Raw genomic sequence first — 13,525 nt, forward strand, 5'->3', positions numbered from 1 at the left:
ATATAACCTCCCTCAGGGCCGATAAGAGCAGGTGGCTGACGAATCAGTGCAAGTGTGTGAATTCTGTTTCATCATGCTGCGGATCAAAACCAGATGAGAAGAAGTGCCCGGGCATATTGAGGAGAGTGTGTTTGATTACAAGCAGTCGTGATGTAGTTAATGGTTGAGGAGAGGCTGGACCGCAGCGGGGCACAAAGAAGCCAATGGTACCATTCACTGGCAAACCTCAAAAGCTGAAAGCCTATTCGATTCATGTCAGACAGTGAGCAACCGGCTGAACATGCCACTTTAATGACAAGTTCTTTGTATGGCTCTTTGAAGTGAGTCTTGTAATTACAGGACTAGGCAGTGCTTACTGTAGGATTTCTTTCTTTCTAAGCGGAAGCGCCCAATAAGGAACTTTCATATGAATGTAATAAACGAGCAGTTAGCTTAATGGGTTTTGCTAGGGCTGCAGCTATTTTAGTACTCCAGTATCCTACCGATTATGGCAACAATTAATGCTGTAATCGCATAAGACACCAACGACAGTCAGGTTTATTAAAACAAAGCTATGCTGTACATAGACACAACTGTTATGTTTAAGTGCATATCTTTGGAAAGTTGACATTAATAAGGTAAGAAAAAAAAGAAAGAAAAGAAAAACAATCTGTAGCTACATTGGCAAGGCTCAGTTCAGTAAACTATTTAGTCTAACACACGTTATTACATCAATAAAAGTTATTTTTTTTATTATGTTTGCTTTAAGCAGTAATTTAACCCTCTGGACCCGGAGCCCGCAGTACTGCGTTCTATGGCGTTCTGTCGGTGATTTCGTTATGTTTTAATACATTATTTAACATTATTAAATCGCAGCAATGTGGTTTAAATATCACCGGAAAGCTGGGATTCTCCCCTTTCCGGGACATATTCTCGCGTGATTCTACGTGACTCACAGCCAGAGATATGTTGCTGAGAGGCGCGAAAATGTATCAACCCTTTCCCTTGCGCTACTGGCTGAGCCGCTTGTCAATCAACATTTTGCGAAAACGTCATCGGCCCTTTCCCTTGCGTGATTGGTAGAGCTGCTTGCTGTCATATTTTGTGAAAAACCATCCAATCAACTTAGTGTAATCACTAAGGATCTCCCACTAAGGTCAAACATACACAATCACTGAACAAAGGACTCATCATGCTCCTCGGTTGCGTTCCGAATCGCATACTCTTTCTTTTTTCTATTCTACATACTACATCCGACGATAAAAAGAATCTAGTTAGGATGCAGTAGGCATACTATTGGGACATACTTTACTCTCTTATTTCATCATAACATTGCGCCCTGATCTTGCCTCTTGCTTTTATATCCGTCGCATCCCCATTTGTTTTCATAGGCTTCGTCGATGTTACGTCACTTCACGTGCGCACTGGATTGTGGGTCAGAATCGCCCAAATAGGATGCACTTTTCAACACTAACAATCTTGGCCGCATGAAGTAGGACATCCGGGTACTTCTAACCATCCTAAATCTGGCCACAAGAATCGGGACATCCTAAATCTGTTTTCTACATACTATATAGTAGAAAGTATGCGATTTGGAACGCAACCCTCATTTCGATTTCACCATGGCGCGGATGTTCGACAGCTGAGAGATTCAGAGGAAGACGCCAATTCCGACATTGAGGGCTTTGACGAAGAGGAATATGAAGGTGACATGGATCCATTTGAAGACGGGTAAGAGCATTTATTTGACAAAACGTCTGTTTTTGTAATGGAAGCTAAGTGTGAACATGTAAACTAGCTTGAATGTTGCGTCCGTGACGTGACCGATTTTTTTTTTGGAACTGACGTGACAGAGCTGTATACTCTTGTCGCCAGCCTTCTGTTGTTTGAAAACAAGTAATAGTTTGAAAACAAGTAAAAGTAAGCAATCTTCCCCGTGTGTCTCAATTTTGTTTGCTAGCTGTCTCGCATAAATGGACACCCGGGGTGTGTGTGTGTGTGTGTGTGTGTGTGTGTGTGTGTGTGTGTCAATATTTTGACACACACACACAGCGCTGTCTGTTGTGGGAGATGGAAAGCCGTCATTTAGTCTGGCTGAGGGGAGGAGACAGAAGTTACGAGAGAGAGAGAGAGAGAAACAAACAAACTGTAGTAGGCTATACAGCTGTTTATAAACGGGTATAATAATTTATTTTAGAAATTGCAAATGAAGCTCTGTGTGTAAATGTAAGATAGCTTGAATTTTGCATTCTTGACATTACAGGGACTGATTTCTCTATTGATAGCACTACTTTTGTTTACTTTTGTTTGAAAATAATAGTAATAGATGTGTATTCTGTGTAAAAGTATTTCCCTTTACAATTTACAAATAGTACAGAATGGAAATGTTTTTGCATCGACTTTTATTACACTGTTGTTTGCAAATACAAGTTGTGAAGTTTAAATATTTTTGTTATGAGATAATGAGACTGATTTCTGTGAATCTGTGGCAGCACCAGGTCCAGGAGAAGAGGAGAACCACCCGCAAAGAGGTCCCGTGTCCTAACTCCACCAGCACCCCCTACGCAGCAGCGGGCTTGGAAGACTGAGGAAGACCAGGACACCGCTCCTCCTGTCTCCAGGTTTCAACCTGCACGCACCCCTGGCCCACAGCTAGGCACGCACTTCTACACACCAATTGAGCTCTTCAAATTGTTTTTCACTGCACACACTGTACACACACTCTGTAGCAACACAAATAAACAGGCTGCCAAAAAAATTGCCATGGGTAAAAAGTTTAAATGGACTGATTTGACAGTTGAGGAGTTTTACAAGTACATTGGACTCCTCTTTTACATGGCCCTGGTTAGACTACACCACATTGCTGATTACTGGAGGCAGAACCACAGTTTAACCTGTCCATTTGCCGCAACAGTCATGAGTAGGGACAGATTTGGTGTCATCTCCTGGAACTTACACATAAGTGATCCAGATGAAGATGTAAACAATGATAGGAAGAAGGGAACGCCACAATTCGACAAACTCTTCAGGGTCAAACCTCTCCTCAATTTGATCAAAACCGCAGCAAAGACCTATTTTCATCCATACAAAAACCTAGCTGTGGATGAAAGGATGGTTGCCTCAAAGGCTAAAACTGGAATTACTCAATACATGAAGGCCAAACCTACTAAGTGGGGTTTCAAATTGTTCGTTTTGGCGGACTCAAGCAATGGCTACACCATAGATTTTAACATTTACACAGGGAAAAGTGACATCCCCTCCGGACACGGCCTCTCTTACGATGCTGTAATGTCAGTTTTTGTTTTTGTAAACCACATTTAGTCCCGTTTTTATTAGTCAACAATAAAGCATTATATATTTGATTATAGTCTTCGTCACATGACCACCATTTACGTTGCGTCTCGTCTCGTTTCTGTCACGTGATAAATGTTCGTTGACGACGATATTTTGTCATACATTTCGTTGACAAAAACAACACTAGTATCAAGTCATTATTCAGTCTCATTTTGCTTAATTCCTCATATGTGGTCAAAGTAGAGTAAGAGACTATTTGTATTTTGGGAAATTTGATTTTAGTCATGTTTTTTGCACTTCCCAACTTTTTTTGGGAAAATGACAGTGCATTATAGAAGCTAATGCTTTGTAAATGGGGATAATGCTTTCGCTCAGCAGGATAGTCTTTTTGTTTTCATGCCTGTTCACTTTTCTTGGCTCATTTGTTGTCTGTCTGTTCTCTTCCAGTTTTCCCTGGTGGAGACGAGACGGTGTGGATCAGGTCCTTCCTCTGGCAGCATCTGAAGTTCTCCTGCATCCACACTATTCATATTTTATTTTAGTATTAGCATGTTAACATTAGTCAATTATTGTATTCCTTCGCTAAGCTAATGTTTTGGAGAGGCAATTTCAAGAGCCAAAACAATTTGTCCTGGTGAATAAAGGTATTATTTCACATAAGTTTCCACATTTTTCAAAAATCTGACTTCAAATTGCAGCATTTGTGTCAAAATATTTTTGTTCACATTGGACTAGGGCAAAATTGAACCTTCCTCACTGAGAGCTGAGAGTGTTCTGAACATTTTGATATGAATCACCTGGGTATTACGTTATCTACTTGCCCTCTAAAATGGTAATTTATAAAAGCATGTAAAATCGAGAACCAAAAAACCAAAAAACGTTTGGACAAAAAGATCATTTTAGTCATGTTTTTTGCTCTTCCCAACCTTTTTATGGATAAATTCTTGTACATTTTAGAAGCTAATGTTTTGGAGAAGCAATTTCAAGAGCCAAAATAACTCAATCAGATGAATAAAGGTATTATTTCACACAAATTTCGAAATTTTTCAAAAATCGGACTTCAAATTTCAACATTTATGTCAAAATATTTTTTTTTTACATTGGACTAGGGCAAAATTGAACCTTCCTAACTGAGAGCTGAGAGTGTTCTGAACATTTTAATATGAATCAGCTGGGTATTATGTTATCTACTTGCCCTCTAAAATGGTAATTTATAAAAGCATGTAAAATCGAGAAAATGCCCTCAGGGCTCAGAGGGTTAATTAATGTATGATTAAATGATTACCCATGCATAATTATTCATGCATCTATATTGTGATACATTTCAGTATACAAAATGTATCTCTATTTATATTGTCATATTTGATTTAAACCTCATCACTCAGCCTTATGTTAAAGTTAAACAAACTCTCTCTCCCATCCTGCCCAGCCTACTTTTGATTTCCTACTCCTCTACTCTCTCATTCACTCCATCAATCTCTCTCCTCCCTCTCTCCGTGTGCTTGATGGAGTAGGGGTGTCTATGGAGAGGTATATGACAGTTGGATCGTTGGCTGTCACATAGACTGATGTCCATTTCTAAGCGCTCAGACAATTTTGACAGCTTAACAATGAACGTCTCAATGTCCAAGGCACACCTACATATATACATGCACACCACAACACGGTGATCGAGAGCAAACAGCCAGTCACACATGGGTAAACACAAATATAAATACTCTGCTACAAAACAAAGATGAGTCCTTTGAAACTTCTCTGGCAGATGTGGTTATGCGAGCACACATTAGACTTCATGATATCAAAAGGTAGCCCAGCTTAAAACAAAGCATGCCATTGTTTTTAAGATGTAGGCTCCTATTTGCTGAGAAAGAGTATGTCAAACCATTTCACAACTTTTTTTAAAAACCAAGCTACAAAAACCTGTTATAAACTACCTAAAACACTCATTGAAATAATCTAAATATAGAATACTAAATACAAAAGGGTTAAATTCATGAGCACTGTATAGTGTTGCTTTAATGTTGAAATCTTTAACATGAGTGATACCTGCAGAGGGTGTTTTTATTCATTCCCATTGTTTACAGTTGGACAGGGCTTTGGTAGCCTTTCTACCAGCTCAGCTTCTTCAATAATAAATGCCTGTAAGACGTTACTGTTCCATCTCCAGCTAGGGGGCTGTGAGTCAGTGGTTGAGATGGCTTGTGGAGGGTTATTCATAGATTGCACACGCACATGCACGCACACCCACACCCACACGCACACACAAACACATGCATACACACTTCCCATTTCACCCATGCAATCCTACTCTCTCTTCTCCCAGCTGCCCTATTAAACTGAAGAATATCGGGAAGTGAAATGAAACTAGTAAATCTCAACAACTGCTTTTATGATTGACTTGATATGATTTGTATTATAATTTGGACCCACCGCTCCTTCTCTGTCTCTCTTGCTGCCTCCCACCGACGCACTCCCTATCCCCTTCTCACTCCTTTCATTACTTAGATTGGCTCTTGTGAAATAGGCCATAGGGGTGTTGTTGTTCACAACACACATGTCCATATATACAGTATACACACATTTGCACACAAAGGCATTTGCATGCAAACATACACTCATACACACAATCCATAACCTCCTCGTTTGTTTCCAAGTGAGTTTACAAGCAAGCTGAAGGGTGAAAGCAAAGGAGGGCAGCTTGAGAGCGTCTCAGTTTGAGGACAATGGGAGAAAACAAGAATGAAATGTGGAGATGAGTCGAACAGTTATATAGAGTAAAAAAAACTGCATTCTGACAATCCAATCAAACCCCTCCCTCCCCGCACAGAATAGGCTGAGCTCATAAATAAATGTATGAGAAAAAAAACCTGGAGAGATAACCAATGGGCATAAGGAGCTGGGAGAGACGGAGAGAGAATCATTATATCGACTAAGTGATGGTCTAACTGACAGACTGACTGACACACTGATGGAGTGACTGTCGGACTGGACCCCTTTGAAATGCAGGCAGTTTGAAGTTAGAACTCTCTGGGTCTTTGGCCACCAGAGTCTGAATCAACAAAAGGGCGCGAGAGAGGGGGCAGCTTATTCGACCATGGGTCCTTTAACCTTCTGTGGCTTCCCATCTAAAGAAATTATAACCGCCATCTCCCAGCATCCTCTCTCCTTGGGCTGATGTGCCCTTGGGCAACATTCTGCACACCGCTCTGTTTGTGAGAGTACGCGTTGAAAACGGAGGCCAAGTTGCAAGTGCCGGCCAGGCCCTTTATACTTAACACTCGGATCAGGGGGCTAAAGAGCAGCAATATTCTCTCTCCCTCTCTCTCTGAAATGACTTCTTTTCCTTTGACACTTTGCCAATGAGAACTCATAACTGGTCTTATCTGTAGAACAGCAGAGTGCCGGCTTAACCCTCGGTAGCTTTTTTTTAACCTCACTTTGAAGGAAACAGTAATGTTCAGACAGTTCACACAAAAGGTGCTGTGGAAAGACACTGTGAGTGACGGAGTAGTGTGCCTTTTTTTTGTTTTAAAGAAGGGTCCAGCAGCTCTCTCAGCCATCCCTGTTCCTCCATCTTCTTAGTCTCTATCCACTCCATCTTTCACAGTAAATCATGTTTCAAAAATGGAATCCAATCTCTCAGGTCCTTCTCTTGCTGCGTGAAACGACTCTGGCCGAGCTTCTGAACACAGCCACAGAAGGGGCCCCTGCAGCCACACATCTGTCTCCAAAAAGCCAAATGACTCACAGAAGCCTGGGCCCCAGTGAGCCTACCTTCTGGGGCCCCCTATCTCTCCCCAGTCTCTTGACCACAGGAACACACATGTACATACTTTAAACACAAGGACACGGGCAGGGTGACAAAAACACACCTGCTACTAAACTCAACGCCCTCTCACTCACTCACTCACTCACTCGCTATTGCTTTTCCAGTCTCCCGTGGATGGCACATGTTCTTTTCAACATCCTTTCTTGCCAATATCAGCTCTTTTTAAACAGTGTACGGGCAAATAATTCACTCTGTATAGTCTGTATTCTGTGTGCAGAGGCCAAGGCAAACTGGGCCTGTGGGGGTGGTGGCAATGGACTAGGATCTGCTGGCACCATGGAAGGAGAGGAGAGGAGAGGAAGAAGAAGAGGGTGTGGCACAGGAAGCACATTAACTGTATTTGTATGCTAATGCTATTACCTCCCATCTGATTAGCATGGTCCCCCCTCCGCGTTCACTCACTGGCTACCTCCCTAGCTTTCATTAGCAACATGAATTATGGATCTGCCCGCGCATCTAAATGCTAAGCATTATGCCCGTTGTGATGCAGTTTTCCATATTCTTCTTCACTCTCTTTCTTTCCCGTCACTCCCATCTTCCTCCACTTCACTTCCCTGGCCCTTTTTTCCAGGACTGCCACAGACTACGATTACTGAAGAACCATTAGGGGGGGCTGTGCTGAACAAATTTCCATACGATCATGTGCCCCCTCGAGATATTGATAGTGACGAATGTGCTCGTTTTGTAATCTGTGCACGCACTTTGACAGACAAACACACGCAGACGCACGCACACACACACACACACACACACACACACACACACACACACACACACACACACACACACACACACACACACACACACACACACACACACACACACACACACACACACACACACACACACACACACACACACACACACACACACACACACACACACACACACACACACAATATAAAACAAAGAGTTTTAGTTGTAAAAGATGACAACACTAATAACTGTCAGGACAAAGCTGGAATGGAAAGGAGGGATGGATGAACCAATATAAGTCAATTATATAGACAGAAATCATGAAAAAAGAGTCAGCAGATGTGTGGATACAAGACAAGAGCTATGGACCAAAATAAAAAAAACAGACAGTGGGCTAAGAGAAAGTACACAAGAGGAAGGAAAGATACAAGTTTCCCTGTTTTATGCTGCTAGAAGCAAGGCCACATCAATAAGCCCCGGTGTAGTGGAGCAGGTTTTCAGAAGGATACATCAGCGAAAAGCGACTGAAACCGGACACTGTGTAATAACAGCTCACTTAAAACATTACAGCTGCTCATAAAGAGCCCCAAACCCGCTTTTATAGCTTGCCGTGATGTTTCCTTTGGCCTAACGCAGGGGGAAAGGCGACCCATCAGAACAGGCAGGAAGAAAGTAAGTGTGTGTGTGTGTGTGTGTGTGTGTGTGTGTGTGTGTGTGTGTGTGTGTGTGTGTGTGTGTGTGTGTGTGTGTGTGTGTGTGTGTGTGCGCGCGCACACTAATACGGGTCAACGGATCCTTCTTCAGCTCGATGATCCGTACCAGTTTTATGTAAAACCCCAAACCAAGTTTCAACTGTCCATCCAACCATGCTTTCGTTAACAGAGTCACAAATAGCCCAGCCGTGGTTGGGTCAATGACATCAGCCTCTCATTGGCTGTTTTAAGGAGCTCCACTGACCAGCGTGAGAAACCATGGTACTCTAACCTCATGGAGGGACAGCCCACAGACCCGGCTGAAAAGTGCACATGCAAGAAAACACACACACATTAACAGGGTGGGCACACACACACACACACACACACAAAAGCCTACGGCACAGCAATGGGCCCAGGCCGCACATTCTTCCCCATGCAGATGGTGAATTGACTGAGTTTTAACAAGTTGAGCATCTCCTCCTCGCCACATTTCTGGATAGAACGCAAGCTTGTTTTTTTGGGAAACACACACCAAAGCATTCGTCTTTGAACTCAGATTGTTATGGTTGGAATGTGAACTGACAGCAAACACACATCACAGAGAACATTAACTCTCTCGCCCACTGTGTCTTTTTTCCCCCTTGCAAACTCATAAAACATCATCAAAATACAACAGCAGGAGAAGGGTCAATCCAAAGGCAAGGAATATACACAGAGGGGAGAACAGAATGTGAATGTGGAGCTAATTTAAGGGTGAGTGAATAACTGTCAGGCAAATTAGGGAAAAGATGCATTGATGTTGAAAATGCTTTGAAATACAAAGGAGTTTCTGGTATATTTCGCAATCAGGTTCATCATACAAATACATAGATTATATGCAATGGCACACAATAACACTAGCTGGAGCTGGTATTAAAAAAAAGGTTTTTCACTCTGTATGTTGATAATGTTGACATGTTAAATAGAGAAGATGTTGGATCAGTGACAGGACCTGTATGAAAGTGAGTTAATGGTAAAAGCAGTGGTGGAAAGTAAGTAACCTTGTACATTTATTCAAGTACAGCACCTATGTAAGTACCGTTCTGTGGAATTTCTGCATGCATACATTTCAGAGGGAAATATTGTACTATTTTTCCCACTACATTTACTTGACAGCTTCAGTTACTTTCTGTCTAAACCAGGGACTGTGATGGTTTCTTATTCTGGGTCATCATTAATTTAGCCAAGTGCAGCTTTACAAAATATTGACAGATTTCTATTTTTAATGTTAAAACAGACTACAACTGGATACAGGATGGGGCATCATTTGTTTATCTTCCTTAACGCCCAAAAATTCCACTTGAAAGATTAATAAACACAAGCGGTTCTAATGTGTGACAGAGGAAGTTGACAAAGCTGCTCTGAGGATTCCCCTGCGGAAGTCCAAACAATTATCCAGACAGACGCACTGGGAGCTTGTTATCGACAGCACTAATCTGACACTACAGCTGCGACATGCCACATAAAGACAGAGTGCTACAGAGAAAAAACATAAACAGAGGGAACACATTTTTTATATAATTATTAAAGGTTCAGATGACCAAGATGGAGCCTGAGGTGTTCCTGCAAGGCTGCGTATGATGGTCACACACCACTTCCTGCCTGCCTGAAACATCAACATTAAAAAATAAAATAGAGCCAAAGTTGGGCTGTCACATGTCTTGCAGCTAAGAATATATCATTTGGGTTACATTATGGTTTCCTTTATGTTTAATTATCTGCCATTCTGCCGCTCTGCACGTCCATATATGGAAGGGGCAATAAAGAGGGGATTTCCCTTCTGTTGCATTGAATCTGGGTGATATTTGGATTTCACTTACTTGCTCTGAACTTGACCTGCATAATTTACAGACCGAGCAGACACTTCAAGACGCGGAATAACATCTTTCCCTGATGGTGGGTTCCCTGCGACAAGCTATTGCCTAAATGGGATCTTGCCACAGGAGGAAGAGTGAGACTGAGCAAACTGTTTAAAGGCCAGGACACACCAGTCAGACTACCCGAAAATGGAGACTGCCGATTCAGGGAGCTCCAGTCTTCCCGTCGCGGCCGAAAAAGTGCAAAGAACACACCAAACCGACTGCACATTACTGATTTAAAACACACACAACCTCATACAACTAACCTCTCTGTAAGGAGAGAATAGGTTATAATACCTTCCCAGATTTAACGTGATGTTTAAATTCTGAAAATAGTATATCTGTTCTATTTTTAGGAAGGGTGGTTTACAAAACTAAGTTGCGTACAACTTAATAGCAATAACTTGTGAATGATATCTTCCGTGAAAAAGGAGGAAGATTTGCAAATTTAAAAGGGTTTATACTACACGGAAATCGGCATCATCATTATGGATGAAGGGGTTCTGATGAAGTAAAACGCTGAACACGGTGGTACTTATTGGGCATTGTCTTTTATTTAGAAGTATCTCAGGTTGACTAGAGGGTAAATCTTGCGTTTTTAACCGCAAAGGCCGGGGTTCGCAGCTCGTAGCAGGAACCGTGGTGAGAGGGGATACTTCTTTATGAAGAAATAATGTACAATTAGAGCATTGTGTTACAAAGTGGTAAATACGGGTTTAATAGGACATAACTAATAAACTTTGGATACTAGCTTTTCATTATAGATCAGACTTTGGTAGTCCAGATCGCATCAGGGGGCTCTGGCTAAAATACAGACAGGGATATGGGCTCTTTTTTGCTATCCATCTTTTGATAATCCCATTTTTTTGTGTGTGTTTGATGTTCCCCTCTACGCTCTCTGAACAAATCCCCCTGTCCCTGCCCCCCTAATCGCATTACCTCCTAAAGGTGTAGTGCACTCTGGGTAACTGGACATCACCAGTGCCAGCACACTAGTCCATCCACCACCATGTCTCAGTGTTGACTGCCAGCGAAACGCACATGCACACTTAACTCCCTCCAAGAACCATACAGTACGAACAAATACTGGCACACTGACTAAAAAAAAAAGAAGAAGAAAAAGACAAGACTAGGGATTTGCCAACTTGCCTCTTGCCAGAGTAACTGACTGTATACAGTGATGGAGCAGGCCAGTCACAGCTGGTTCAGGCTACAAACTAGCAACAGAAGCAGAATCACACCGGACTACAGCATGGTATGACGTCACTACCTTTATGTGAGCCAACTCTGAGTAGATCAGGGAAAGGAAACATTGATTTTTCTGCATATCTTACTTGATACTGCGCAGCAAATAACATGAAAAAGGAAGACGGCAGGATGAAAGCACAGAGAAAAGAGGAGGAGGAGCAGCAAAAGAAAGGAAGAAATGTTAAGAAGCTGCAGCTGGTGTGTGTGTGTGTGTGTGTGTGTGTGTGTGTGTGTGTGTGTGTGTGTGTGTGTGTGTGTGTGTGTGTGTGTGTGTGTGTGTGTGTGTGTGTGTGTGTGTGTGTGTGTGTGTGTGTGTGTGTGTGTGTGTGTGTGTGTGTGTGTGTGTGTGTGTGTGTGTGTGTGTGTGTGTGTGTGTGTGTGTGTGTGTGTGTGTGTGTGTGTGTGTGTGTGTGTGTGTGTGTGTGTGTGTGCGCGCGCGCGCGCGGCGGACAGAAGCTGCTCAAAATCTTCTTCATGTGGAGCCGACCAAACATAGTTATTAAATACAAAGCCCGATAGAGCCGAGGTAGAAGGAAAAAGTAAAAGGAAGAGAGAGAGAAAGAGAGAGAGAGAGATGTTGAAAAGAGAAAGTGGGCAGAGTTCCTCTTTCCATAGCAACAAGTGTTACTGCATTTTGAGTGGACAAACTTTGTTCTGCGGACCACAAGAAAATACCTGCATGATCAAAGGTGATCACAGCACAGTTTTGAAAAGGAAATGACTGGAATAGATGGGGGGAGGAAATAATGAGTGTAGTAGAGTCTGGAAAAAGCAAAGTAAAAATGGTTTTATTACCTGGATATGACGCAACATCCGCATCAACATGAGAGAGAGAGAGAGAGAGAGAGAGAGAGAGAGAGAGAGAGAGAGAGAGAGAGAGAGAGAGAGAGAGAGAGAGAGGAAGGTTGTTTAAATGTTTGTACAACATGATCATATTAATATTCATAGGTGCATGTGCTTGTGTTTCCAGCATTCCAGAATGTCTGTCTGTCCACTGGGAATATTTGCTCCATGTTGATCAAAATCTCCCTGAATTGAAGTCTACATCAAAGTTACTGAGTCACAATCAGATGTATTAACCAAAACACAGAGCAGGATCCACACACAGGGGAAAGCATAGTTGTGTAGAATATTAAAGGAATGTTTGTTTTTAACTTAGTTAGTCAATTATGATGGACATATTAATTATCAAAGAAAATGGACTTATTATTTTCCAGCAGCCGTCTTTTCAAGTGTTGGTGAACAAGTCTGACACATTGCAAGAGATCGTTTTGTTTTTGGAGACTGATAACAGAGGAGAATAATTCAAAATGTGGACAATAATTAGACAATACCAAATAATAGATTGAGTCATTTCCCAGTTGAATCGTGTCCAAGGCAAAACTGTGTATGATTATGTCAAAATACATCGTTCTCATTATAGAAGCTGCTATTGTACAAAAAATTAATAAATAAAAATGAATTGGACAAGTAACGTAGGCACTATTCTACAGGAATCTAATTGATTAATCCAAAGAGGGGGAATTGAGTCATTGCAGTGTCAAAGAATTAAAGTTGGTGAATTTTTTATGTATTTTTTTTAATTTGACATCTGTGATATATACTTTAAATCAACCAAAATAAATCCCAAACATTCGCGCATGCTCTGTGGAGCCTACTCGCTGTAATGTTATTTTTTTCTTTGCAAAGCCATTTGAATGTGTCATCATAACTAACTACTTTCCCGAAAAACATATTCATGAAACATTCCTGAAGGTAGAGTGAAGTGAAAGGTTGGGAGATAAACAACTCATTAGAGGAAGTTCAGCGTGTTCGTTTAATTGATGTTTGGTAAAGAGAGGAAGCCACAACCTCTCCGCTTTTCAAAATATTTCGAAAAAACAATG

At 41.7% G+C, this 13,525-nt stretch overlaps 2 protein-coding genes across 2 annotated transcripts in view; one reads left to right on the forward strand and one right to left on the reverse strand.

Annotated features, from left to right (window-relative positions):
• fbxl17 (F-box and leucine-rich repeat protein 17) overlaps positions 1–13,525 on the reverse strand; it is a 215,263-nt gene that overhangs the window by 99,297 nt on the left and 102,441 nt on the right. The gene's annotated exons all lie outside the window — the stretch shown is intronic.
• LOC307265320 (uncharacterized protein) lies at positions 1,565–3,935 on the forward strand (the record flags this gene model as incomplete). The annotated part of the gene is made up of 3 exons (XM_080047016.1): positions 1,565–1,710; positions 2,472–2,600; positions 3,721–3,935. The coding sequence occupies 3 exons, from the start codon at positions 1,565–1,567 to the stop codon at positions 3,827–3,829; spliced, it is 384 nt and encodes a 127-aa protein (XP_079903142.1). The 3' UTR covers positions 3,830–3,935.

Source organism: Ammodytes marinus (genome assembly GCF_949987685.1).
Source record: "Ammodytes marinus genome assembly, chromosome: 2".
Taxonomy (NCBI): Eukaryota; Metazoa; Chordata; class Actinopteri; order Uranoscopiformes; family Ammodytidae; genus Ammodytes; species Ammodytes marinus.